General features: G+C 44.2%; 1 protein-coding gene across 15 annotated transcripts in view; it reads right to left on the bottom strand.

The window, feature by feature from the left end:
* Positions 1-24,834, bottom strand: part of ULK4 (unc-51 like kinase 4) — a 571,462-nt gene that overhangs the window by 468,986 nt on the left and 77,642 nt on the right. For 14 of the 15 annotated variants that reach the window (XR_008298071.1, XM_053221605.1, XM_053221617.1 and 11 more), the window contains 2 exons: positions 10,104-10,211; positions 5,276-5,359 (listed from right to left, as the gene is read on the bottom strand). Coding sequence is in view for 14 of the 15 variants with exons in the window: in XM_053221605.1 (XP_053077580.1) it covers positions 5,276-5,359; positions 10,104-10,211 (192 nt within the window). In the remaining variant the exon portion in view is untranslated. The remainder of the gene's footprint in view (positions 1-5,275; positions 5,360-10,103; positions 10,212-24,834) is intronic. The other variant, XM_053221607.1, reaches the window with a different exon arrangement.

Raw genomic sequence — 24,834 nt, 5'->3', positions numbered from 1 at the left:
CCTGAGCGACTCAGTTGGTTAACCATCCCACTCCTGATTTCAGCTCAGATCTTGATCTCGTGGTTTGTGAGTGCAAGCCCTGTGTCAGGCTCTGTGCTGACAGTGCGAAGCCTGCTTGAGATTCTCTCTCTCCTTCTCTCTGCCCCTCCCCTGCCCACGCACTCTTTCAAAAATAAAAACATTTTTAAAAAGATAAAACTACCCATACACAGCAGCACACAAACAATTACAAATAAAGTTCTAAATAAAGGAAAAATAAAACTTTTATTTTTTAATTTTTTTTAACGTTTATTTACTTTTGAGACAGAGAGAGAGCATGAACAGGGGAGGGTCAGAGAGAGAGAGAGAGAGAGAGAGAGAGAGAGAGAGAGAGAGAGAGAGGGAGACACAGAATCTGAAACAGGCTCCAGGCTCTGAGCTGTCAGCACAGAGCCCAACGAGGGGCTCGAACTCACAAACCGCGAGATCATGACCTGAGCCGAAGTCGGACGCTTAGCCGACTGAGCCACCCAGGCGCCCCAAACTAAAACTTTTAGAAGAAAATGGAATAGACCATCTAATGATGGTGAAGTAGAGAAGCATATGAGACACAAAAAGCCAATCATAACAGAAAAAAATTGATAAATTTAGCTACATTAAAATGAGGAACTTCTGCTTATCATCGGATATTGTAAGAAAATGAAAAGCCCTTGGGGCACCTCGGTGGCTCAGTTGGTTAAGAAAATGAAAAGCCCAACCAACATCAGAAAGGATCTAGTAACACATATAAACCAAAGATTAGTATCCAGAATACACAAACATTCCAATGGATGAAGTGCCAACGGCATCTGCGTTTTTTTTCAAACAGTTCAGAAAACGAATATAAATAAATGAATAAATGCATGTACATATGAATATATACATACACACCTATGTTACAACAAAGCAAGGAGAGCAAAATGTTAAAAACCGTTGACACTAAGTGATGGAAATAAAGGTCATTATAGTCTTCTTTCCTTTTCTAGTTATTTCAAACATTTTATAACAACAGGCTTGTGGTAAGGGAGGCAGTGTAGAGAATTCCTACAAAGCAACAGAAATCCCCCCCAAGAAAACAAAACAAGATAAATAAAAAAGGATGGTGACCATATTAGTAATCACAAAAATGCATATTGAAGCTATTATGAGAAAACATTTAATGCCCAGAAGATTGACAAAAATTTAAAGTCTGACTAGGTCAAATGTTCAAGACATGGGTTCAAGGGTACTCCTATACCCTACTGGTGGGAATACAAACTGATACACACGTGTGTCTGAGTGTATTGAGGCACATTCCAACAACATACAATGCAGTAGTATAAATGAACTATAGTTTACACAATTGGCATGTATCAACTTCAACCTAGTTTTGAGCAAAATAAAGTCTCCACAGGATTTGGTGCCATTTATTTATATGAAGTTCAGCCTTAAGAACTAATCAAAGATGGAAACGTGATAAAGAAATACTTGGGAATGTTTATCATAAAGTAAGAATAGTGGCTACTCCTTGCAAGAAAAGAGCAAGCTGCAATCCAGGAGGGACAGAGAAGAAATATGTTACCAGTTTTTTGGGGGGTTTTTTGGTTTTTTTTTTTTTTTAAAGAGAGTGGGTGTTGGGAATGCAAGCTGGTGCAGCCACTCTGGAAAACAGTATGGAGGTTCCTCAAAAAACTAAAAACAAAACTAACCTATGACCCAGCAATTGCACTACTAGGCATTTATCCACGGGATACAGCTGTGCTGTTTCGAAGGGACACATGCACCCCCATGTTTATAGCAGCACTATCGACAATAGCCAAAGTATGGCAAGAGCCCAAATGTCCATCAATGGACAAAGGGATAAAGAAGATGTGGTGTATACACACACACACACACACAATGGAGTATTACTCGGCAATCAAAAAGAATGAAATCTTGCCATTTGCAACTATGTGGATGGAACTGGAGGGTATTATGCTAAGTGAAATTAGTCAGAGAAAATAAAAAATCACATGACTTCACTCATATGAGGACTTTAAGACAGAACAGATGCACACAAGGGAAGGGAAGCAAAAATAATATAAAAACAGGGATGAGGAACATAAGAGACTCTCAAATATGGAGAACAAACAGAGGGTTACTGGAGGGGTTGTGGGAGGGGGGATGTGCTAAATGGGTTAGGGGCACTAAGGAATCTACTCCTGAAATCACTGTTGCACTATATGCTAACTAATTTGGATGTAAATTGAAAAAAATAAAAAATTAAATAAACATAAAAATAAAGAGAGTGGGTGTATCAGTGTGCTTTTAACCATACACATAAATTTCACATACTCTTTTGTTTATATGTTTCACACACACACACCCCTACATCAGGAAATATCAGTAGGTGCTGGGGAAAGTTTTTCTACATGGAAAAAATTAATTGTTGAAAATAAGAGGCTTAAAAATTATTCACCTTCAACTACGTCCTAAATACATTAGATACATGCTAAAGAACTGCTACAATTCAGTTATTTTTGTAAACAAATCTTTTTTTAGGGGGGATAATCACCCCCTAATCTGTGTTACAGAGACAATGTTCAAGTTTAGGTTTCTCCCACTATCCCAAAGTACCCTGTTCCTATGAAACCTTTAGGAAGCCCAAATGGTATAAAACCAAGAGCTATCACCATAATTTAAACAGAAAAGGTTTTGAGTATTCCCAGGCCCCAAAAATAACCTCTCTCAGGCTTCTCTGATACCTTAGGACCCATCTTGTTAATGGATGCAGAAAATACATCAACACAAGGCACAGATGCTCGAAGGCACGGTGGGCTCAGTGGCTGGATGCTGAGATGCCGAACGTAGTTCCTGGGGAAGGAAGGACCTTGGCGGGCCACTCTCCCTGTTTCTCGGGACAGGCTGAGGCCTGCCTGTGTAACAACTGGCTGCAAAACAAACCCTGAATGCTGTTTGTGCTTTTTGCCTTTTTTCGTGGGAGCAGAAATCCTCTTCGTATTTCTTTCAATGAGAGAAAACAAGTACTAATGTGGGTCTTTTGTAAAAGTTAAGGGACGTAACATGTACTTTTGAAAAGTGAGAGACACCTGCATGTGCTGTCCAAGCACATATTTAACTGCTTTTCTAACGTACAATAAAATTTTTGTAGAGAGGCCTGGACTTCCTTCCCTCTTTATGGAAAATACACAAGACCTGTCATATATACCAAGACAATAAAAGGCACATTTGCTACTAAAATACAAAGTATCATAATGATTAAAAATAATTGTTTAATAATACACACGGATATCAGGCATTATTCTTCATCTTACACGTACAATGAAAAACACGGAAGGGTGTGGGAGAAAATATTCGATTAAGGATACAACCTCATGAACTAGAATTAGTAACCTTTTACTGCCCATTAATCTTATTATGGAAACTGGTCTGGATCACCCGGCAGAAGAACCAAGCAGCACTCGGAGATCTTGGAAGGAAGGAAGGAAGATTTATTTTACACGGGTGGGCTCAGAGGAGAGCATTCTCCAGAGATCTGAGTGCCGAATGCAGGTGGGAAGGGTAATTTATAGCATCATCTTCCGCATTCCTGACGGCTTTCGGGCACACTGCAAACAGGGCAGGAAGAACCCAGAAGAGGAGTCTCTAAGCTGGGAGTTAGAGCTTGTTTTAGTCCCATAGGCCATCTTATGGTGCAGAACTTTACTTATTTTCCCAACAGTAGTAATTTGGCACCTGAGGCAAGTAGGGTGGGAACAAGAATCTGGAAGGGAAGTCGTCAGGCAGGGACTGAAATTCCCTAATTAGTCCTGTTGGCCGTCAAGTAACAGATTTTTCCCTAACAATCCTCGTCTTAAAAATTAAGATACAGGGGCGCCTGGGTGGCTCAGTTGGTTAAGCGGCCGACTTCAGCTCAGGTCATGATCTCGCGGTCCATGAGTTTGAGCCCCGCGTCGGGCTCTGTGCTGACAGCTCAGAGCCTGGAGCCTGTTTCAGATTCTGTGTCTCCCTCTCTCTGACCCTCCCCGTTCATGTTCTGTCTCTCTCTGTCTCAAAAATAAATAAACGTTAAAAAAAATTTTTTAAATAAATAAATAAAAATTAAGATACAAAGTTTGCAAAATTTCTTTACGCTGTGAAAAAAGTTCCTAGAAGACTCCCTCTCTCCTTTGAGTTCCCATAGTTCTGTGCTTCCACATTTATACAGTTGACATAATCCACTTTGTTTTTATCTGATCTCCCCAACAGGTAAGATCACTGTGCGTGAAGAGTATTCATCTTCTTCGTCTGTGTGTCCCCAAGTGTGCCTAGCTTGAGGTCTTGAGTGATAAACTGAAACACGTCTTTTGACTACAGAGAAACATGACTTAATTCTCATATCTTTGGTAAAGCACAATTTACTGGCTTTATTCATACCCCATAATGACAGCTGACATCTCCAACCCTACGGGCTAGGAAGTTTTCAAACTTCCTTTCTGGATCACTAGGGCAAGACCGTGCAGAGCGCTCCTGCACCTGGAACATCATCCCTTACCATTCAATGACGCAGGAAGTAATGAACTCAAAAGGAACATGTTTATTGTGACATATTTTTTTCATTCCTTAAGGAATGTTTTTAGCCTATGGCTCTGCCTTGGGTGAAACTATGTCAAATGGTTTAAAGCAAACAGAAAACATGACCCTTTTAGGTCAGCTACTCGATTCTTTACAAAGTCACACACAGGAGCTCCCTATGCCAGTCGGTTAGTTGGCCAGCTGGCTGGTTTGCAGCCACTACCAATGGCATGAGAAGGACCGTGAATGAATTGAAAAAAAGAATCACATGATAAATACCACTTAACATTAAAATCAATGGATACTGGCAGAAAGTTCCTGTTTCTGAACTGCACGATGACAAGCCGACAAGATAATCACGGGGCTTGTGAGGCCCCCAGCGAGGTCTCTGCATACACCCTGCTTGCTAAACTGGTGTGTCAAGGAGTTTAAGAGCAGGGGAGTATTGAGGATAGGTTATGAAAAAGCTACTTACGATGCTTGTGTTTGCTACCGTATTTTAAAAAGGCGAGACGCTTCAAAAAGTGAATGAGAGAGCTGGCTCATTTTTGCACTTGCCCCACCACAGGTCACTTGCTCACAGCGGCTTGTCGGGATTATTTAAATTCAGGAGCGATACTCGGTTGACAAGCTCCCCGCACGGCCGCAGGCTACACTCCTCACACAGCGCCTGAAGGGTTATTACGATGGCGGGTGTCTACAGAGGACCACAAAGGAGCCTTACCCCTTCCCGAAGGCACCTCATTAGCACTGTGTACGAAGCCAAGGGAACGGCCCAGCATTCTCTAGGGTTCTTCTTTTTTTCTTCCTAAAAAAAAGTGGAAGGAAAAGCAGTGAAGCTAACAGCACAAAAGAGATTAACCCGTTCGAGAAAAAGGCCGTTTCAAACATACAAACTCTCTGAAGCTTCTTAATATCCTATTGAAAAGTATCACTACCTGGCAATTCTGACCCAGTGAGGGGGTCTTTTACTACGTTGTACACACAAGGTGTTTGTCCTTTCTCCTCATGTTCTATATGATGTTCATCAGACCCCTCCAGCAGAAGCCAGGCAGGAAGAAGAAAAAAAAAGAAAACTAAGAAATGACAATACGATCCACTTGGCAGAGAAACTACTCTATTGACAATCGTAGGTGAGAATACAGATATTCCTACCTGAAAGGTATTCCATTATTCGAAAGGATTTGAAAGCACAGAACTCACAGCTCTGAGGAGGATCTCAGGAAAACCCACAAGCATAAGTAAAAGGCAGTATGTTGCCCGGTAAGACAATGTGCTAAATAAAAATAAGCAAGTGTGACTGGTGGGTTCGCTGATTTTAATGATATCGGCAAGGATTCTCTCACAGAAGAACCAAGTTAGGGTAACAACCACAGAAACACGACTGTAATTTCTCAAATAAAATCTAATTATAGGGGCGCCTGGGTGGCTCAGTCGGTTAAGCGTCCGACTTCGGCTCAGGTCACGATCTCACGGTCCGTGAGTTCGAGCCCTGCGGTGGGCTCTGGGCTGATGGCTCAGAGCCCGGAGCCTGTTTCCGATTCTGTGTCTCCCTCTCTCTCTGCCCCTCCCCCGTTCATGCTCTGTCTCTCTCTGTCTCAAAAATAAATAAACGTTAAAAAAAAATTTTTTTTTAATAAAATAAAAATAAAATCTAATTATAAATTAGGTACCACACAGAAAGATTGGGGGGGCGGGGGGGGGGGCAATTAATCGCTTTAGGTTCTGTTTGGAGAAAATATTTAAGACCATCCAAATTTTAGAACTGGTACCTTATTGGTCCAGATGCTTTTTATACGCATGATGAGAATCATGACCCATTAACACCGTATCCTTGCTCCATCACAGAATCCCACACAGGTCAGAGGCTAGACATTATCATCCCAGGCTGCTGCAGCTTGAAAGTCACTATCGAAAATCACAAAAATTCAGCACCCAATTTCACGTCCAAACGTGACTTTCTTCCCTTCCAGCTCACTTGTTCAGACCGCCTACCACACCCTTTCGGTACTCTATCGCCTACCCTCCCCCAGCCACTTAGATCCCCTGGTCTGTCATTGAATCCCTCCGGCCAAAGGCCAAAACCCTTCCCCCGTGTCCTTTTCCCTTCTCTGGGGAAACCAACCCCCGAGGGAGCCGGCGGCTTGCTTCCCCAGGCCTGCGCTCAGGCAGCGGGGCTCTGGGAGGGGTGACCCCAGCACACAGAGCCCATGGATGACGTGGGATCAGCAAGCCCAGGGAGCTTCGTGCTCACTCTGCAGCATCCGGTTCTCCGACCGACTCCCTCTCAGAAAGGGCCACTTCTCAGCTGTGATCCTCTGGCCACGGCACCGACTTCCCTCCGCCACAGAGATCACGGAAGTCGTGAGTGAGAAAGCAGCCCCCGGCGTTCCTACCCCTGAAGCCATCTGCTACTTACACCCAGCGGTTACAACGGGACAGGCTCCTCCACCCCTTCCACGTGGGCCCAGCATCCCATTCCCATCCTGCCTCCTCCAGGGTCATTACCTTGCTATCTACTCCATACTGCTAAGTTTTCCAAGTCCTGTCCACGGGGTCCTTTCCATTTCCACTACAATAACCTCACCGTCCCCATCTTCCAAACGGGGCTCCCTTCGGCCTCGGCCCCTCCATTCCTTCTCACACCTGTTCTCGATTCACATTGCTGGTCCCAGCTTCCTCACCTCCTGCTCGAGGCTCAGCGCGCTCCAGGATGCTTTCTTCCAACTCCCTCGCTTGAAGTCAAGTAAATAAACATATAAAACAGCTCCTGTTGAGTTTCTGGTGACTTTCACGCCACTCGATCCAGCAGGCTCTTTTCAGAACTTTTTCATGGACCGTCAGCTACCTGAGCCCTACTGGCTTTCTCTTTCCTGAACCACCCTCTTCGCACGCCTAACTTCACTCCTACTTCGCTTACTCTCATTTCAGCTCAGAATCTTTTCCTACCATTCTCCCACTTATTCTCCACCTTTAAGCCAGAGTCATCCCTCTGGCACTGAAATCAGATGACACCATTACCCTTCTTTAAAACCCTAACGGGGCGCCTGGGTGGCGCAGTCGGTGAAGCGTCCGACTTCAGCCAGGTCACGATCTCACGGTCCGGGAGTTCCAGCCCCGCATCGGGCTCTGGGCTGATGGCTCAGAGCCTGGAGCCTGGTTCCGATTCTGTGTCTCCCTCTCTCTCTGCCCCTCCCCCGTTCATGCTCTGTCTCTCTCTGTCCCAAAAATAAATAAACGTTGAAAAAAAAAAAAATTTTTTTTAAAACCCTAGTGACTTCCCCTTGCTCACAGGCTTAAGACGACGACATCGGACTCATCCGGATTCCTTCCTGAACATGCCCTGGCCAGTCTCTCCAGCCCTGCCTCCTTGCTCACTCCCTCCTGTCCCATTGGTCTTGGTGTGGGGCGCGCCTTATGGAAGCACTTACGAAGTGCCAGGAATTCTTCTAAATGACGGTCACACAGCCGTGAACAGGACTGATAAATTTTCTGTTAGTAGTATTTAGTAGGAAAAGAAGACGACGAAGAAGAGAAACAAGGAAGAAGCAGGTGGAGGAGGAGGAAACAAGACAAGTCAGCCAAGATGCTGGGGCTGCTACAAAGAAAGCCAGAGCAGGGTACAGAGCGAGAGGAAGACCGTAGATAGGGTGGCCCCATCTCCTACCACGCAAGACCACGAAGGAAAAAACTCTCTGAAGGATCCGAACAGAGAAAACGCAAGTATCTCGGGAAGAATCAGTGCCAGCAGGATGGACAAGCGCAAAGGTGCTGAGGCAGGAGTGTGGCATGGCGGGCTCGAAGAGCCATGGGGAGGTCAGTGTGGCGGGAGCAGGAAGGCAGGAGGACAGCAGGGAGACAGGAGGTCACACAGGCACCGGGAAGGCAGCCCCCCAGGACCTACAAGGTCAGTGGCAGGACTTGGCCGTGACAGGAAGAAGCGCTGAAGGGCTCTGAGGAGTGACAGACACTGAAGACGCCCGTGGTTCTCACAGGCTCCGTCTGGCTAAGAGAGGGTAACAGGCACAGAACAAAGCAAGGAGGTCATCTAAGAGTTCTTGTAACTGGGCAGGTGCGAGATCATTATCAGCTGGACAAAAAGGTGACACAACAGAACGCCCAGGCTCAAGGTGGGAGGTACCCCTGATAAAAGAAAATACACACAAACAATAAGCAAACTGCCTCATCATGTTGTTGGCCGATTCCGCTCTGCTCTTCCGTTCTCAAGCCCGTCACCTTGGGGTGCTTCCAGAGAGCCAACAGGACAGGGCTTAGGTCTCTGTATTGTACACAATACACACTATCACAGCGGGTCAGTCTTACTACACCAGCAATGAGCAGAGATTTGAAGGTTCGCATATATTCAGAGTGACCATTCCAGGAAAGCCCTCATCTCGTGAAAAGTTAATGATTTTACGGATCCAGGGACCTAACTTCCGTTTCCAGTTTGCTAACCTAAGTTGAAGTCAAATGCCACAGAACCACCCCTTTATTAAAACAGCCTAGCTTATATCCAATTCAAGTATGTACCAAAGAAGAGGATTCTTTACATCTACTTCTCAAAGCAAATAGAAATAGCATTCTATATGATTCCAAAAGATTCTAGAAAATGCAAACTAGTCTGTGTGACAGAAAGCAAATGAGTGGATGCGGGCAGCAGTAGATGGGCAGGAGGAAGGTATTATTGCAAAAAGTGTGGAGAGTCTTTTGGAAATGACGGGTATGTTCATTATCTAAACTGTGGTGATGCTTTCACAGGTGTGTGTGTGTGTGTGTGTGTGTGTGTGTGTGTGTATAAATTGACCAAATTGTAATCATTAAACATGTACAGTTGGCTGCATGCCAATTACATCTCAATTAAGCTGGAGGGAATAATAATAATTCAAAAAAAGAAAAGAAAAGAAAAGAAACAACAACAAAAAGAATTACACTACACTCTCATCCCTGATCAGATGGCCAACTAGGCACCTGACCACTCTTCTAATGAAAGCAACTCTTTTTATTCTGACATCCTCACAATGCATCAGAGATCTGACAGGGAAACAAAGAATCAAACCAAAAGTTAGATAACTGCAAGCACGAAGGCTAAGCTGAGCACCGAAAGTCTGCTTTTACTCTGGGGGCCTGCAAAACTTGGTCATGACCCCAGGCTCATGGCATCGAGCCCCATGTCGGGCTCTGCAATGACCACTGACCATGGAGCCTACCTGCGATTCTCTCTCTCTCTCCTCCTCTGTCCCTCTCCCCCCCCCCCCACTCATGCTCACTCTCTCTCTAAAATAAAAACATTAAAAAAAAAAAAGACACATTCAGTACAATTCCAAATACACAGCAGAAGACTCAAAATTATCAAGATAACAGTACTTCCCAAATTGATCTGCAGTCAATGTAATTTTTTTTTTTTTAATGATTTGCAGAACTGGACAAGCTGATTCCAACATGCAACGCTCTAAGGGGTGAAACCAAAACAACTTTTATAGGATATTAACGCTTGTTAGCCAGGATATGTCAGAACATGTCAAACAGCAATAGAGGTAATCAGAAGGTCTCACCTGGGTGGCTACAAGGTAGATCAGCTCCCCAAGGGTTGGTAAGAGGCACTGTTTTAATTTGCTATTTCTGAAGTTTTCCCTAATTAACTCAGTTAAGACGGCAATTGCCTGAAAAAGGGGGAAAAAAAGAGAGAGAGATTAGTTCATATGTATCTCTTAGTTCTTTAACCTATAGGTAAAAGACAAGACACTCAACAAAATTCACTCTCCACTTTTAAGAACTAGTTTCCAAATTATTTTCAAAACATGGGTCTTATTCCTGAGAAAGCAGTAAGTGTCCCAGAGAAAGGTAAAAATGTATCTAGTGAAGGAAAGGCACATACATACGGCACTTGTCAGTTACTAAGAGCTTGCACTCCATAGCTGATCCTGCAAGGCCACTGTTACTCAGTCTCTAAACACAAGGAACGGAGGCTTCAAAGAGGGACAGCAGGTCTCTCTGTCCAGTTCACTCAGATACCAGGAGCTGAACACAGATGGCAGGACAGAGCCTACCATGCTCCAGCACCTCCGACTTCGAAAAAAGTCTTACACTGCCTTAAACTTTTAAATGACTCCTCCCAAAATCTCAGAGTAGTAAATGTTATTCCGAAGTGTCAATATAATCCACTTAAAAATTCAGTAGGCTATTTTATCAAATCCAGTTAATTCCCTAGGTGTCATGCTAAGAAAATTACATACACTCATTGCCGGAATTCATACACCAGAACACACGTCAATGAAATCACAGTGTGACCATAAACTAAGATAGAGTAGGTTCAGGATGCTACATATAGAGGGGCCCGATTCTGAAACAAACAAAATACGTAGTGTGGAAGCACTTCTCTAAAACAGCATAATTCAGGGGCTCCTGGGTGGCTCAGCTGGTTAAGCATAAAACCTCGGCTCAGGTCTGGATCTCGCAATTTGTGAGTTCCAGCCCCAAAACGGGCTCTGTGCTGACAGCTCAGAGCTTGGAGCCTGCTTCAGATTCCTTGTCTCCCTCTCTCTCTCTCTCTCTCTGTCTCTCTCTGCCACTCCCTCTTTCCTCCCTCCCTCTCTCTCTCTCTCACAAATAAATGAGCATTAAAAAAAAATGCTATTTGCAATCACTAAAAATATTAAATACTTAAATATAAACCGAACAAGGGGTGCCTGGGTAGCTCAGTTAAGGGTCCGACTTCAGCTCAGGTCATGATCGTGCCATTCCCAAGTTCGAGCCCCACGTCAGGCTCTGTGCTAACAGCTCATAATGTTAGCTCAGAATCTGGAGCCTGTTTCAGATTCTGTGTCTCCCTCTCTCTGCCCCTCTCCTGCTAGAACTCTCTCTCTCAAAAATAAACAAATATTAAAATATATATGTGTGTGTATGTGTATATATACATATATATATCCAACATATAAAGGATCTACATGTTCTAACTACACAATATCATTTAAAAGAAATCCAAGAAGATCTAAATAAATGGAAAGATGAATTTTTGTGTGTACTGTATCGTTATGTAATTATGATGTATTGACATCTTTAAAAACCTTTCTGACTATGCAGAGACTGACCCTCCCAAGGCTAGCCAATTCTTAGAGACAGCAAAGGCTCAGAAAATTTTCTTTCATATGCAAACTAACCAATCCAGAGCCATACCCTCCTCTATCTGGCCCATACACCCCCCCCAGAAGGTAATATTCTTCTGCCTTAATCATCCCAGGGGCAGTTACTATCCAACTATCTCAATAGCCCAGAGCCTACTTAAGTTATTCAACTAGTCAGTTCCAAGCTATTCACCCTACCCTTGCCATGCCTTTCCTGTAGAAATCCCAATAAAGGCTATGGCTTAAGCAGGCCCCTCACCGCCATCTTTTGCCTCCTGACCACCGTGGTATTCTTCCATGTGGCCATGTGTGGCATGCCATGCTAAGTCTCAAGGACCTATTAGTATAGTACACTTTGTTTTCCCGAGCCTCTCCTCTGTGTCCTCTGGTGGCCACTCCTGACCATCTTATAAACAGATACACAAGAGGTATACTAGATGGGAAGACAATATAGCAGAGATGTCAGTTTTCCCCAACCCAATAGCCCAGATTAATGCAATTCCTATCAAAATCCTAGACAAAAGTTTATGGATATCAACAGGACTATTCTAAAATTTATGCACAAAGGTAGCGGCGCCTGGGTGGCTCAGTTGGTTAAGTGCCAACTTCGACTCAGGTCATGATCTCACAGTTCATGAATTCGAGCCCCTCATTGGACTGTCTGTTGTCAGCACAGAGCCCGCTTCAGATCCTCGATCTCCGTCTCTCTGCCCCTTGCGCGCTCTCTCTCAAAAATAAATTTTAAAAAATAAATAAATGAAGGGCACCTGGGTGGCTCAGTCGGTTAAGCATCCAACTTCAGCTCAGGTCATTATCTCATGGTCTGTGAGTTCAAGCCCCACATCAGGCTCTGAAGCCCAGAGCCTGGAGCTTGTTTCAGATTCTGTGTCTCCCTCTCCCTCCCTGTCCCTCCCTCACTTGCACTCTGTCTCTCTCTCAAAAATAAACATTAAAAAAAATTTTAATAAAACAAAATTTATGTGTGAAGGTAAAATAAATAGAATAGCCAAAACAATTTGGGAAAAAAGTGCTGATATTAATCTGATCTCAACACTCAGTATATACATAATGTAATCAAAACTGTGAGGCACTGCCAGAGACAGATATATCCATCAGTGGAACACAGAATCCAAAAATAGCTCCACAAGCATGGCCTGCTGATTTCTGAGAAAAGTGCAAAGGCAATCCAAAGGAGGAAAGTCAGCCTTTTCAACAAATGATGCTGGAGCAACGGACTACCCAAAGGACGAACAAAAAGCAAGCCTCAACCTAAGTCTAACGCTTTATACAACATACGAACTTAAAATGGATCACGGACTTAAAGCTAAAACATGAAACTATAAAATTAGGGGAGGGGAGAATGGGGTAAACTCTTCAGGGTCTAGGTAAAAAGTAGATTGGGCACCAAAAGCACAGACACTGTATCAAAGAAGATACACAGTTGACAAATAAGCACATGAAGACATGTTCACCATCATTAGCAGTTAAGGAAATACAAATCACAACCACAATGAGATAACACTACACACCTATGAGAATGGCAAAAATAAAAAAATAAAAAAATAAAAACAGCGACAACACCAATTGCTGCTAAGGATGAGAAAAACTAGACCACTCAGAAATTGCTGGTAGGATACAAAATGGTACAGCTACTCTAGAAAACGGCAGCAGTGTCTGGGAAAAAAAACAAAAACCAAAAAACACTCAACATGCATATACCAAAGGACCCAGCAAACCGTACCCCTAAGCATACATCCCAGAGAAACTGTGATTTGGTGGCAAGTCCACTCTTTCCTGAACCCCAAATCTTAAGCATTTTTCCCAGAGAAATGAAGACTTTCATCCACACGAAGACCTGTACGTCAGTGTTTGTAAGAGCTTTACTCGTAACTGTCAAACCTGGGAATGACTCTGGTGTCTTTCCACAGGGGGATGGTTAAACGAACTGTGGTACAACTGATACCATGGAGTCCCATTAAGCAATAAAAAGGAACCAACTACTGACACGTGGAACAACCTGGATGAATCTCCAAAGAATGACACCAAAGTCTAAAAGCCAGTCCCGAAAGGCTACACGATATGACTGCACTCACGACATTCTCAAAATTATACAAGTATAGAAATGGAGAATAGATCAGGGGTTGCCAGCGGTCAGAGTGGGGGTGAGACAAATGATAAACAGCAACATGAACTATTCTTGGTGATGAAACGCCTCTGTTCCTTAACTCTTTCAGTGTCAGTATCCTGGCTGTAATATCATACCGTAGGACTCCCAAGATGTTACCATTGTGAAAAACTGGATCAAGAATACACAGTATCTCTGTACTATTTCTTACGAAGGCATATGATCTACAATTATCTCCAAGTAAAAGGCCTAATTCTTTTAAAGAGTCAACCTCATACTACATTTGAAACCTAGATCCTACTTTCTGCTTCACAAAGTTAGTGGCAGGGATTTACAATATTTCCCCATTGTCGAATCCACCGGCCTTTTGAATCCGTCAACGTCACTTGAAATTAAAAACACTTTAATGCTGAAGATCTTTAAAGAGATAAAACTGTCTGAACCGCCTGCAGCTTAACAGAAATTGCTTTGGAGCTTAGTGTCTTGTAAACAGATACACATCATATAATCCAAGCTAGTAACACCACAGCCAGCGGACAGCTCATTTGCAAAACAGTTTAACTTTGGATAGCACTAAACGGTACACAACACAGAATGCTTGTCTGCAATGTTATTTGCATAGATTTTCCACTTGTGTTTTCCTTTAATGTTTATTTTTTGAGAGAGAGAGACAGAGACAGAGTGCAGGCAAAGAGACAGGGAGACACAGAACCCGCAGCGGGCTCCGGGCTCTGAGCTGTCAGCACAGAGCCCAGCGTGTGTGGCTCAAACTCAACAAGCCATGAGATCATGACCTGAGCCAAAGTCGGACACGAAACCAACTGAGCCGCCCAGGCGCCCCTTCACTTGTCATTTTTAAAGAAATTTTAATATTGAAAAGCACAACTGTAAGAATAATAAACAACCATTCCACATGAGGGACAAATAACCAAAGAGAAAAACAAGTTACAATGACATTTGAAAATGCCAATACTAAACAGAACAAAAGGTTAAAAATAGATTTGTTTAGTCCTTCTTCAAACTCAAAAATATGAGTAATTCGAAGATACTGTTCTTATGTATGTTTTCCTGTATTCTGTGAAAATTCACCTGGCCTTCTAACACTGAAACTGAGCGGGGGGGGGTGGGGAACAGGGGAGGTATTCAAGCATTATGCTAGTATTGTGTGCCATTTTTTGAAAAACCTAAGTAAAGGAAAATGAGGGGGTGGGAGAGGGCTTATTTCTAGCATCACTGTGCTTTGAGGCAAATATACACCATCGTTAATGGAGACCATCCTTCTGCAACTAAAGCCATGATTGGTCGATTGGCCACTACACATAATAATTTAAGATTGTACTATTTCTTAAACTGCTTTGAAATCCAAACCCATTTTATCACAACTCTGACAAGGTGGAATGAGGCCTCTTCTGGCGTTATACGAAGGCATCAGATTGAACTAAATGGTCAAATGTGCACCAACCTCACGTAGCCTGGACTGAGTCTCTCAGGTCAAAGGCAAAAAGACAGGAAGATGACGAACTAAGAAGTATGAATACCGAAGCTTGGAAGTTCCGCAGTTATAAAACTAATGCTTGGACACTTGCACAGATATCATTTGCTTGTTCTTGACCCTCAAAATAGTTCTTAAGTGTCCATGTTCACAGGTATACAATTAACAGCTACAAACAGAAACTGAACTAAACTCCAGATCCAGGAAGTAGCTGGCATTTCCTAGTCAGTGTTTTTACCCCACAGGGACATTTTTAAAGCCCTACCTAACTACTCCCAATAGGAGACACAGCAGCAGTCATCGTAAGAGCTATACCATAACCTTTTAAATTAGATGTTGTTCAGTATTCTCCCCTAACCTCTGAAATAAGAGGTATTCCATCCACAAACTCAAGTAAACCAAGAATCCCAACGGACAGCACTCTGCCCAGGCTTTTTCTTTCTTAGAACCCCACTTTCAATGTCCCAAACATAGTGAGGGCATATAAAATAAGAACACTGTGAGCCTCACAGTTCTTGCCTGAATTTTATTTGTACTGAATCTTACATTCCTTCGGATCCTACATTTCTGATTAAGCCTTCACAAGTAAAATCACACCTGTGGACTTGAAACTTAAACCCTCATTTTCACAAGTGCTGGTTAAAAAGTGAGGCACAGAAGGAAGTCTTGACACATAAAGACAGGTCAATGATGCAGAAGAAAGATGGCAAACTTGCTTGACAGGAATAGAATTCTGTTCTGTATTTAATAACCAAAAATATTATTGCAACGAAGCAGCGTAGTGTGCATGAACCTCTCCTGGTGACAACTTGACATGAAAGTTTTAATATTATCTCCGTGGACGTAACCTTTAATTATCTCAGTATCAGTTGGCATCTAACTCCTAAAATCAGGCAATGGGGAACCTCAAGTAAGGACTGCTAACGTGTCACTTCCCTGTTGAGGCCTAAATATAAACAAATAACCTATAATCGGTGGATTCCTTCTCTTAAAAATAACAAACTGTCGGGGCGCCTGGGTGGCTTAGTTCCTTGGTCATCCAACACCTGATTTCAGCTCAGATCATGATCTCATGTTTGTGGGTTCCAACCCCGCACGGGGCTCTGCACTGGCAGTGCAAAGCCTGCCTGGGATTCTCCATCTCGCTCTTCCTCTGCCTCTTCCCCAGTCGTGCATCCAAGGTCTCTCGGTCTCTCTCTCTCTCTCTCTCTCAAAAATAAACGTTTAAAAAAAGAAAAAGGAAAACTGTCAGGAAAAGCAAACAAAACACCAAAGCAGATTTCTTATGCCGTCTTTTACAGTCACATAGAAAGTTTGGAAGCACTCGGTATACCAACTCTATCAACTTCATACCCTCTTGTTTTGTTTTTAAATTAGGTGTCAACAAATTTCAACTGCAAAAGAAACCGGTCACTTTTTGGTCACCGGTCATCCAGTCCCTCTTCCTAACACTCCTCAACCTCTTTTGTGGCTAAATACGTTTCCTGTACTGGGTTTAGTCTGTGGGATGACAAAACAGGCATTCTGCACCCTAAATATGGAACCTGAAAGGGTCCCCAACTCCCCTCAGAACCTCTTTCCTCCCACAGTGTGGTGCAGTCAAGAGAAGGCCACGATCTAAACTCAGCCAGCAGGGCTCTTGCTCAGAAATATGAACCCTGGGGCACCTGCGTGGCTCAGCTGGTTAAGCGTCCAACGTCAGCTCAGGTCTGGATCTCACGGTTCCTGAGCTCAGCACAGAGCCTGCTTCGGATCCTCTGTCTCCCGCTCTCTGTCCCTCCCCCACTCATGCTCACACTCTCCCAAAAATCAATATTTAAAAGAAACAGAGAGAGAGAGAGAGAGAGAGGGGGGAAGAGAAAGAGAGAAAGAGAGAAAGAGAGAGAGAGAGAGAGAGAGAGAGAGAGAGAGGAAGGAAGGAAGGAAGGAAGGAAGGAAGGAAGGAAGGAAGGTAGGTAGGTAGGTAGGTAGGTGAACCTTGAGTGGAGTGACCCACAGTAATGGCATAGCTGACCTTCAGTCACTCATTCTGGCAGTGGCCCCAAGCAAGACTCCAATAGGGTCCTGCTCCAGAGGCCTTCCAGAGCCGCCAGGTCCTCACTGCTCCAAAGCAGTCTCTTGGAGCCTTTGACCTTGCTCATCCCCTAATAAATACCCGTTAGGCTACAGTTAGGCAGAGTCAACCCGGAAAAGTGGTCAACAGTGCCCCTCCTTTCCTGGACACACAAAAAGATTCCCCAGCCCCCTTGGTGTGACTAGTTCCAGCCTACTGAACGTGGAAACGATGTCCATACACCCACGTGCAATTTTCCCGCCTCTCTTCCCTGCCCCAGGAAACGTTCAAGCACAACACTGGATGGAGATGGAAATGTGGAAACAGCCGGGAATGCTGAGGTCAGCTGCCCTTGGAGCCACCTAGGCCCGCAGGATCAAAGGTGAGCCCGAGTTGTCCAAGGTCTTCGTTACCACAACATAAACTAGCCAGTCAGGAGACTGATCCCTCATTCAATTCAAGGAGACCATCCTAGTTATACACAGAAATAAAGGAGTTTTCATAATTCAAATAATCACTAATAAAACAGGAAACTATGGCACACACATCTAAGGAGGAAAGATGACCATTTGTATGGCAGCTAAAATCTGCCATCAACATTTATGTCATGGATCTGCCACCATGAATGCAAGGCACCAACTACTAGAAAAGCAGTGTATTAAAAGTATCTGCATAGATCTTGCTATGCAGATTAAGTTAAGAAATCAGAGGTCAGACTGCAATAAATCTGTAGTGTGAAACCTGAGTAACCGTTAAAATTCTTTTGTACATTCTGACGGGTGGTAGACAAAATATCCTGAACACTCCTCCCACTGAAAATAACAAAAAATGCTGGAAAAAATCTTTTTACGTAGCTTTATAAAATGCATAGTTGAACCGGCAAGAAATTAAGGAAACCTCAAAGACCAAAAGTAGAGAGCAAAGAGGAAAACAGAGAAATAAGTAAACCCTCAAGATGCTTTAACCCTGGCGGCATGTGCTAAATCCTGGTGATCTTGAAACAACCTTTTGAGACGGAACAAGAGACACACCTCAGGGCCTGCCCATAGTGTGGCATCAAATATGGGAGACCATTCACATTCAGATGAAACCCCAAGGATGGGTCAGGAGACTCCAGATGCTGGAGGGGATGTGGAGAAACGGGAACCCTCTGGCACTGCTGGTGGGAACGCAAACTGGTGCAGCCGCTCTGGAAAGCAGTGCGGAGGTTCCTCGAAAACTTAAAAATAGAATTACTCTATGGCCCAGCAATAGCACTGCTAGGAATTTACCCAAGGGATACAGGAGTGCTGATGCATAGGGGCACATGTCCCCTGTTGTTTATACCAGCACTTTCAACAATAGCCAAATTATGGAAAGAGTCTAAATGTCCATCAACTGACGAGTAAATAAAGAAAACGTGATTCATATATACAATGGAATACTACTTGACAATGAGAAAGAATGAAATCCTTTCATTTGCTGCAACGTGGAAGGAACTGGAGAGTGTTATGATAAGTGAAATAAGCCAGGCAGAGAAAGACAGATACCCTAATGTTTTCACTCATATGTGGATCTTGAGAAACTTAACAGAAGACCACGGGGGAGGAGAAGGGGGGGGGGGGGGGGAGTTACAGAGAGGGAGGAAGGCAAACCATAAGAGACTCTTAAGGACTAAGAGCAAACCAAGGATAGATGGGGGGTGGGGGAGAGGGGAAGTGGGTAATGAGCAGAGAGAAGGGCACTTGTTGGGATGAGCACTGGGTGTTGCATGGAAACCAATTTGACAATAAACCATATTTAAAAAAGAAAAGAAGAGAAAAGAAAAGAAACCCCAAGGATATATGAATAAAAAGTGAACCAGCCTACAAAAGAGGATGGTAAGGAATCTTGAGATCTTGGTACTGAATGAAACAGTGGGAGGCAGGGAGGAAATCTTCCCTAAGAATTGAACCAGGTCTGAAAAGCAAGTCTGCAGATCACATTCACATTGCCTCTCACCTGGGAGACCGGAGATTCAAGCACCTGGGACTTTGCCAGGCTGACCAGCAGCAACCTGACCTTAATGATGGACTACAGTTAATGAGGTCAAAATGCTAGGATTCCCCGAGACTGTAGAGCAGTGGTTCTCAATTTTATTGTGCTTCATAATCACCGAAGAATTTGTAAAGATACACTGCTGAACTCCACCCCCAGAGATTCTCATTCAGTAGGTCTGGGGTGGGGGGCCTGAGAATCTGTACTAGACGTCTAACAAGTTGCCCAGTGATGCTTAAGGTCTAGGACAACATTGAAATCACTACTGTGGAACTCAATATTGCCTGCATATTGGAATCATTTGCAAAGCTTTAAAAACTATAGATACCTGCATCTAGCCCCAGAGACTCTGGTTTAGTCGGTCCAGGGCATAGCCTGGACATCCGAATTACAGAAAACAGAGTCTGAAAGCTCAGGGAACTGAAAATGTTGACGTGGTTCTACAAAATGCAACCTGCCCAGCCACCCCCTAAACCACCCCTCCAAGGTGGGCCTGAAAAGCATGCCTTAGTGAGAGGGACACCAGCATCTTTGAGAAGCTCTGAGGTGGCTATCCTTGACAGGCCAGAAGGGACAGTGGGGCAAACCGACAGTGGAATCGGGTTCTCTGGTCACAATGGGAATAATGGGATGGGATCCAGCAAGGATAGAAGCCCATGCAGCACTTAACTGTAGGCACAGGTGCCACCGTGAGTCACACGCAATCTGTGATCACAGATTCTGACCCCCTGGAGTCCAAGACAAGGACAGCCTCTCATCCAGACCCCAGGCCGCTTCACAGACCCAGAGCTCCTCCATTAAGCTAATGGTCCCCTCCGAAGAGATCCCTACAAAATGGCCACAGAGCGAATGCTGGGGATTTTCCCCACCACCTTCCTTCCCCAGACTGTCCTCAGACATTTACCATGGGACTGAGCACTGGGAAAAGGGAAACGCCCAGACCCTCTGGCTCTGAACTTGGGCTGATCTCTGGAGACCTAAGAAACCACTGTACTGCGGTGGTCAGATCAAGAAAGAGCTTCTCAAGGCCATGTGCCACATGGGATCTTACTAAACCCATCTCACATCTGTCCAGTGGGCCCGTGGACCTATCCTCAGTTATTTTCCTAGGTCTAGAACATACAATGAGAAAAGATACACTCAGCAACTAGCAGGATCCCCACAATGGATTCCCAATGAGTGAACTGAGGTCTATTCAGAGTACCAAGAGACAAAGTAGAAGGTCCTGGAACTACAACACCTTCCCTGCCTGCCCACCCAATGACAGGAAACCAAAAGCAGGTCATATCCAGCCAGGTCAATTATTAGGACTCAATGGCACCAAATACTTGAGAGGTACAGGGATGGTGATTTCTACCACGTCCCCGTTTAACTTGCCTGTCAGGCCAGTACAGAAGCCACATGGGTTACAGAGCAGGACCACAGATTACTGCAAATTTAATCAGCTGACGATGCCTATTAGAGCTGCAGTTCAGCCGTGCTATCTTTACTGAACCAAATTAACATAGCCCCTGGCACTCCTTATGCTTTCTTTCCCAGTCCGATCAGTAAATAAAATCAGAGGCAGTTTCAACTTACTAAATTGCCCCTATGTCTAAGTCTCCTGCTCTGTCATAATATAGTCCAGAGGACTGTTTCATTATAGTGGTGACATGCTAACTGGACCTGGTAAGTAGCACCCTAGCTTGTATGCCAGAGGGTAGCAGATAAAACCTGCAAAAGCCCTTGGTCTATTACACTGGTGAAGTACCTAGGAATCCAGCGGTCTTGGGGCATGTAATAAATAATACTGCTTCTAAATTGAGAGAGGGGTGCCTGGGTGGCTCTGTCAGTTGAGCGTCCGACTCTTGATTTCAGCTCATGTTCTCATGGTTCATGGGATTGAGCTCTGCACACGGCCCTGTGCTGACAGCAGGGAACCTGCTTGAGATTCTCTCTCTGCTCACCCCCCACCAAAAATAAATAAAATTTAAAAAATAAGAATGAAGTAAAAGAGAAGTTGCTGCACCTCGCATTACCCACCTAGATAAGGAGGTTCAATAGTGGGGGAGTCTGTTTGGGTTTTATAGGCTCCAATTCATTTCCTGATCATTGATAAGGCTGCCGGTTTTGAGAGGGGCCCAAGAAAGGGTTCTGCAGCCGGTCCAAGCCAAAGCACAAGCTTCTCTGCCAGCTGGGTCTTAAGACTCAGCAGACTCAATGCTATTGTATGTGACTGTGGCCGACAGCAATGCTATACAAAGCCTATGGCAAGCCATAACAGCAGACTCCTAGCACAGACCTCAAGGATTCTGGAACAAGGCCCTGTCCTGCCCTATGTCAACAACTGTCCTTCATCTCAAAAGCAGCTCCTGGCTTGCTGCGGAACCCTGGAATAATATGGGGCCTGCCCTGCCCATCATGAACTGGATGTTACCCGTAACATGGGTTACACACAGCAGCATTTTACTTTTCAATTAAAATGGTAACAATGGGCCCGGGCCAAGCAGATTCACTCACTCCATATGCAGGTGACTCAGACTCCCATGATTATCTGCTCCCACTGCTCAGCTGCCTCCCTGTTCCTCGGCCTATACTCATGATTTCCCAGAATGTTCTAGATTTCCTCCCTCTCAGGAGAAAAAAGCATAAACCTGGTTTGCATATGGATCTGCATGTTATGTCTGAATCAGCAGGAAGTGGATGGCCACGTCACTGCAACCCCATTCAATTTGGTCCACAAAGACAACGGTGAAAGGAAATGCTCCAAGTAGGCAAAATTGTGGGTGGTACTTCTCTAAACGAGAGAGATGGACCAAAGGATGGGTCTATACCAACTCAGAGGCAGTAGCTAACTAGAAAGAACAAAATTATACATCCCCCCCCCAAAAAAAAAAAGTGTGGGGAAAGAAGTATAGACGGAGGCCTCTTGAATGGGAGCAGAGTGTAAATACATTCATAACCCACCCTATAAATGCCCACCAGAGGGGATCAACAGTCAGCTGGAAAAGCAGAACCACCTGTGGGTGCCAGTCGACATTCTTCACCAGTTACCCTGGTGCTTGCTCATGGAACCCATGTACAGCCAAAACAGCATGGAGGCCAGACTGGTGACTATGCACGGGCCCCACAACATGGAATTGTGCTCACAAAGGACGACTTGGCCACTGCCACTGCCGAGTTCCCAGCCTGCCATGAACAGAGACCAACACTGAGCCTTGATGTAACTCTGTTCCCTAGAGGACCCAGGTGGTCACACAGTGGCAGGCTGATTACACTGGAACTCTCTGATCATGAAGGGAACATTTTGTCCTCACAGGGGCAGACGCCTATTCCAGGTATCAATTAACCATCCCTGTCCCTGCACTTGAGCCATCTCTAACATCCACGGTACTGCCCCTTTAAATCAGCCTCCCACTGCGACTCCCAAATGTTGTTCCAGAAATGGCATCCACCCCACCCCCCTTCTTCTCTTTGGACCAAGAAGTAAGGGCAACTCCACTATTCCTAACCCTGGATAACGGCACTATCCCCTTTGTAAACGAACCATCAGATAATTATCCCAATTTGAGTATACCATGTGTTCGGAACCATGAATGATAGAATTCCCTTTGAAAGTCCCACTTTCCAATTTTTCCCGCAGTTGTTTCTGAAACCAATTAATATTGGAAATGACAGTGCCCCTGACCCCTAACTCGTAGGTGCATTCATCTTTTCCTTCTTGAAAAAAAAAAAAAAAAAATCACACCAACATCAGACACTTAGACTGACCAACGAGTAAGCTGTCACGTTTCATTTTGAGTAACAGCCTCTGAAGTCTTCACAAACTATTCATTTTGTAATTCTGACTTCATTTTACCCAAATTAAAATTAAAAAAAAAAAAAAAGGAACTGGGGGCGCGTGGGTGGCTCAGTCGTTTAAGTGTCTGATTTTGGCTCAGGTCGTGATCTAGCTAGCGGTCTGTGAGTTGGAGCCCCATGTCGGGCTCTGTGCTGACAGCTCGGAGCCTGGAGCCTGCTTCGGATTCTGGGTCTCACTCGCTCTCTCTGCCCCTCCCCTGCTCATGCTATCAAAAATAAATAAAACATTTAAAAAATTTAAAAAAAACAAAGGACCTGTTGGAATTGCCAAGGACAGTGGATTCATACGTCATCTCGGTATGTGAAGATTAGCCCCTGAATTCCGCTTCTTGGCTACTCACCAAGCAACAATGGTCGCCAATGGCAACTGTGTAGCAGTGGCTAAGAGAGGGTGGTACAAAGTTAAGACACTGGCAGTCTGCAGAGACCTCAATCTAGAATCTGCCTTCAACGATGAAGAAAGCCATGCTGTTCTAACAAGGTACTGCAGCCAGGACTCTGAGCAGCTCCCCTAGGAAAAGACGCACATCCTACATTTCCACCCTTCTCTGCCTCCCCCTGGCAACCACAACCAGACCTGACCAACAGGGAGAGAGAAGCCAGTCCAGACAGGAAAAACAAAGGCAAACACATATTCCAGGTACTGCCACACTGTCCTGCTAGACCCTTTCTTCTGTGTCTAATGAAGGAGCGACTGGGGGCGGGGGGGGGGGGGGGTGGGGTGGGTAGATGATACATGATACACCTACGTATCTTTATCAAGGATTAAATGACATTTTTATTTGGGATCAGCAGAACACAACCACACCAGCTGTGTAAATGTTTTCTGAAGAAACCAAGTTAGGGGCACCAGGGTGGCTCAGTCACTTAAGCGTCTGACTCTTGATTCTGGCTCAGGTCATGACCTCACAGTTTGTAGGTTCGAGTCCCCCATCAGGCTCTGCACTGACCGCAAGGAGCCTGCTTGGGAATCTTGCTGGCTCTCTCTGCCCCTCACCCACCCGCATTCTCCCCCTCTCTCTAACTAAACACCAATTTTTTAAAGAAACAAAGGTACCATTGTACTTCATTAATATTGAGTCTTTTAGGGCCTAGAATATTTAAAAGCTATGGCACAAAGAACACAACCTCAATACCGTGGTTTTGAGCTTGCTATATACATATCTACTATTATTCACTTGTTACTATGTTCTTAATAGTCGGCCCACCAACACTCCTCAAATAGTAGAAATACAAAGGAAGCTCATTTTAAATTGCAGTTTTCTGCCTCAGGGATCAGCTCTGATTAGTTCTGTTTTGTGCAATTCTCTCCATCACCACTTCTCTTTCCAGGTTTCTTTCATCTAATAGAAAATTAAATGTGATGCTCTGCTAGGTTCCCAAGAATTACTAAATTATATCACATTCAAATATATAAGCCTCACAACTGCTGCTCAAAAAATATTATAACGAAGGTATGTGCATAGCCCAAGTAAAATGAGCATAAAAACTGGAGCAGAAAACACAGAAGCTAAAAATTATTCTGTAAGACGTCAGGTAAGAAATGAAATGAATTCTACCATTATAAGAAATTAGGAAACATGTCTTTTAAGAATTCTTTGATGTGAGAGATTTAATTTGTATGCAAAAGTGACTC

The sequence above is a fragment of the Acinonyx jubatus genome, chromosome C2 (genome assembly GCF_027475565.1).
Source record: "Acinonyx jubatus isolate Ajub_Pintada_27869175 chromosome C2, VMU_Ajub_asm_v1.0, whole genome shotgun sequence".
In the NCBI taxonomy this organism is placed as follows: domain Eukaryota; kingdom Metazoa; phylum Chordata; class Mammalia; order Carnivora; family Felidae; genus Acinonyx; species Acinonyx jubatus.
The sequence above is the reverse complement of the archived record's forward strand: the minus strand, read 5'-3'. Positions and strand labels throughout refer to the sequence as shown.